This window comes from Silurus aristotelis, assembly GCF_946808225.1.
Source record: "Silurus aristotelis genome assembly, chromosome: 8".
Classification (NCBI taxonomy): domain Eukaryota; kingdom Metazoa; phylum Chordata; class Actinopteri; order Siluriformes; family Siluridae; genus Silurus; species Silurus aristotelis.
The window spans coordinates 920456-925381 of record NC_139581.1 but is presented as its reverse complement, the minus strand read 5'-3'; the positions used below and the strand labels follow the sequence as shown (position 1 = coordinate 925381).

At 41.9% G+C, this 4926-nt stretch overlaps 1 protein-coding gene across 1 annotated transcript in view; it reads right to left on the bottom strand.

Moving 5' to 3' along the window:
- Positions 1-3221: 3221 nt before the first annotated feature.
- Positions 3222-4926, bottom strand: part of ghsra (growth hormone secretagogue receptor a) — a 1824-nt gene continuing 119 nt past the window's right edge. The window contains exons 1-2 of the mRNA XM_083549195.1: positions 3954-4926; positions 3222-3654 (exon numbers count right to left, since the gene is read on the bottom strand). The exon at positions 3954-4926 is cut by the window's right edge and continues 119 nt beyond it. Of these exons, the coding sequence (XP_083405321.1) occupies positions 3389-3654; positions 3954-4740 (1053 nt within the window). The 5' untranslated portion in view covers positions 4741-4926 and the 3' untranslated portion in view covers positions 3222-3388. The remainder of the gene's footprint in view (positions 3655-3953) is intronic.

The window sequence follows — 4926 nt, the reverse complement described above, 5'->3', positions numbered from 1 at the left end:
TTGGCTGGAGGTTCAGGTGTGAATAGTGGATTGTGATTAGCTGGAAGTTCAGGTATGAATAGTGGATTGTAATTGGCTGGAGATTTAGGTGTGAATGGTCGATCGTAATTGGCTGGAGGTTCAGGTGTGAATAGTGGATTGTGATTAGCTGGAAGTTCAGGTATGAATAGTGGATTGTGATGCACTTCCATCCTGTAACACCTCACACCTGGATTATTGCCTTATATATCAGTTATAGTGATGGCATGCATTTATGTTATTTTGTAACAAATAAAACATTCTTGTACTAAACAGTACAATTTATTACTTCATTTCACAATTAAAAAAAAATCCCACGACAGTCACAAGTTTTAATTTAACAGTTTGCATATTTGTATATTTACACAGTCAGTACCTATTTACAATATATATTCCCACACTATACAATATATATAAATATGGAATAAACATAACAATTTGCAATATTTACACTTTTTTAATAAATAATACACATTTACATTTGGCAAAACATGAGAGTGATAGATAGATAGATAGATAGATAGATAGATAGATAGATAGATAGATAGATAGATAGATAGATAGATAGATAGATAGATAGATAGATAGATAGATAGATAGATCAAATAATACACCAAATCTAAATGACCTAAACAAGTGAAGCATTTACAATAAATAAATAAATCTAAAAAAATAACATTATGGTATACGCTATACAGTCAAAAGTATGTGGACACCTGAGCATAAGATTGGTATGTGCTTCTTTTTGAACATCCCCATTCCATATTTAGTTCCCATTTACAGTTATAATGAGCTCCACTCTTCCGGGAAGATGTTCCACTAGATGTTGTGGAGATTAATTCAGCTACAAGGGTGTTAGTGAAGTCAGGTACTGGTGTAGGTGAGAAGGTGAGGAGGTCTGGGGTGCACTCAGTGTTCACATTCATCCCAAAGGTGTTTAATAGGGATGGAGCTCTATAGCAGGAGATCTCCCACATCTTTCAACCCATGGAAAGCAGATCTTTAGCACAACGACACTGTCATGCTGGAACAGGTTTGGGTTTTCTAGTTCAAGTGAAGGCACAACTTAATGCTACCAGACGCATTCAAAGATGTCCTACACAACTGTGTGCTTCAAACATTGAGCTAACAGTTTTGTGAAGAACCACATATGTGTGGAAATGTCCAGCGTCCCAATACTTTTGGCCAAAAGTATAAAGTGCATGCAGCTTTTTTATTTGAAAAGAAATAAAAGAAAAAAATCATGGTTGGGAAATAAAGTGCGTCGCTATTGCGGTTCTTGTTGTTAAGGTGCAAATTGACGCTACGGTTTCTACAGTTACTTTGTCCCCAGGATTTATACTCCTTTTAAGGCAACATTACATTTGACATCATTTATATGTACAATATAAGTGTATGTATGTGTGTGTGTGTGTGTTGTGGTATTTTTATGCTTGTTTTTTAAATAAATAAAAAAAATTGTAATAAACGACTGAAACAAGTGATGTTCCTGTTTCTCGAGTACGTTATAGCAGCTATAAATGCTCACCTTCTCTCTCTATTCTCTCTTCTGTTTAACAAAATACAGCTTGTGGTCTGTTTGTCACCGAAACCTGCAAAGACACGTGAACTCCTGAAGACGTCAGAAAGCTCTGACACTGGAGAACTCCTTCCACAAAGTTACAATAACGTCTCCTTCAATGATTAAAACTTTACTGTCACTATCAATGTTTTTATAACACAAGTCTATGTGAATCTTTTAAGATGGCGCCGGTGAGGTCATTACATACTCATTTACATATCTACCATTTTCTTTATATAAGATGGCCATCATTACATATGACAGAGAAACTTTTATCCGCTCACTACTCACTGAAATATCTTTATATATATTATATTATATTGTACTTAACCTTATTTTCATACTTTTCAGATGTACTTTTAATATACTTTATTTATTTATTTATTTATTTATTTATTTATTTATTTATTTATTTATTTATTTATTTTTCCTCTACTTTCTTTTATCCTTATATTCTATTTCTATTCTTCACTGGACAGTCGTATAAAACACTTTACTTCATGTTGTACTCTGTATGAATGTGTATGTGACAAATAAAATTAGATTTGAATTTGAATGCGGCGTCACAATCTCGTTATTATCCTGTTCTCCAGTATAGTGAAGCGCACACACACACACACACACACACACACACACACACACACACACACACACACACACACATATACAAACACGCACACACATACAAACACACACCCGCAGGCACACATAAAACAAGCACCCGCACACACATACACACAAACACTCACCTGCACACACACACACACACACACACACACTCACCTGCATAAAACAAGCACCCGCACACACTCACCTGCACAAACACACACACACACACACACACACACACACACACACACACACACACACACACACACACACTCATACAAACACGCACACACATACAAACACACACCCGCAGGCACACATAAAACAAGCACCCGCACACACATACACACAAACACTCACCTGCACACACACACACACACACACACACACACACACACACACACACACACACACACACTCACCTGCATAAAACAAGCACCCGCACACACACACCTGCACAAACACACACACACACACACACACACACACACACACACACACACACACACATATACAAACACGCACACACATACAAACACACACCCGCAGGCACACATAAAACAAGCACCCGCACACACATACACACAAACACTCACCTGCACACACACACACACACACACACACACACACACACACTCACCTGCATAAAACAAGCACCCGCACACACACACCTGCACAAACACACACACACACACACACACACACACACACTCATACAAACACGCACACACATACAAACGCGCACACACACACACACACACACACACACACACACACACATACAAACACACAGACACACAAATACAAACACACACACACACACACACACACACACTCATAGGAACACGCACACACAAACACACACACACACACACACACACGCACAAATACAAACACACACCTGCACACGCACACAAACATATATACAAACACACACCAGTGCACACACACACACACACACACACACACACACACACACACACATACAAACATGCACACGCATACAATCACACACCCGCACACACATACAAACACACACGCACACAAACACACACCCGTACACACAGTTGATATGTACTGTGATATATTAAAGGATCTAGGGTTTGTGTGAAACATTTCTTTCATCTTCACTAAGAGCTTCATCCTGCTCAGAGGATCTGAAACTGTTCATTTCATGGGACTTTACACATGCATTTGGTGTCAGCAGCTGATGCTGGACTCGGTGAAGCTTGGTGAGCCGTGGCTGAAGAGACGCAGCGTGGCGTTCCTGTACTTCTTCGACATGGCATTGTAGAGGATGGGGTTAATAGCGGCGCTGAGGTAGAAGAGGACGAAGGAAACAAGGCTGCAGTACTGAGAGATCAGAGACCATAACGGAGACACGAAGGCCTCGGGCGACGTCGAGAACAAGTAACGACCCACGTGGAACGGGAGCCAGCAGAGGACAAATGCGAACACCATCACGGCTGAGGAAGACGAGAAGGAGAACTATCTCAAACACACTCATCCTTACACTCCATGCTCTGGATATTTTGCCATCCTAATCCCTAATGCTCTTTTAATAAACGATATATCTGCTGAAAAATAACTCATTTGTCTGTTTGGTGCAGAACAAAATAATAAACTTTTAGCATTAGGAGGAAAAAAAAAAAAATTCTGTTACAAATTGAAGCCCATTAAAAAATAATTATGTGGCCTTCATAGAAAAATGTTTTGTGGACCCCTGATTTCTGCAAAACAACTGTGAGCACATTCATACACTCACCAAGCATCTTGACGGTCTGCCTGTTGCTGCTGTCCCTGCTCTTCATCCTGTCCCTCCTCCTCCTCTTCCTCCTCCAGAGTTTGCGTCCGATAAGTCCGTAGAGAACAGTCAGACAGAAGACAGGCAGCAGGAAGAACCCGCTCGAGACCCACATCATGGCACTCAGGAGGCCCGTCCGAGCTCCGTACTCCGTGGCCTTGCACTCACTGGTCTCGCGCCAGTCCGTGCCGTTCTCATGCTCGACGCCCACCAGGACGAACACAGGTCCGGCGCTGCACAATGCCACGGTCCAGAGCATGAGGATCAGGCCTCGTACACGTCGCTTCGTCACGGCGACTTTAGCCCTGAGCGGAAAGCAGATGGCGAAGTATCGCTCCACACTTAGTGCCGTCATGTTCAAGATCGTGGAGTAGGTGCAACACTCGCTGACGAACTGGAAAAGTTTGCACAGCACGTTCCCCAACGTCCATGGGCGGTAACACCACATCCTGTACAGGTCCAACGGCAGACACAGGAAGATCAGCAGGTCCGAGAACGCCATGCTGGAGAGGTACAGGTTGGTGGTACTACGCATCTCCTTGTACTTCAGCACCACCATGATGGTGGTCAAATTTCCCACCACCCCCACAAGGAAGAAGAGCACACACGTGATCGTTACGCCGATCAGGACAGGGACAGGGAAGATGGCCACGGGTGGCGGCGAGGTATACACGTGAGTGTAATTAGCATTGGCATCCCAAATGCAGTTGGACGAACAGTTGGACACATTCCTCCACATCACATCCATGATCAGAAGGCACTGAATAACTTTGTAATCATTTATCTCCTCCTACAACATTTCTGCCACTCAAGCAATCCAACCTTGACAAAATCAAACCACATTTACGTTACAAAGTTCCAGAAAAATACAGGAAGGTCAGAATCCTGTCAGACATCACGACTTTTCTTCATTGCTTTTACAAAACAAGAAGAA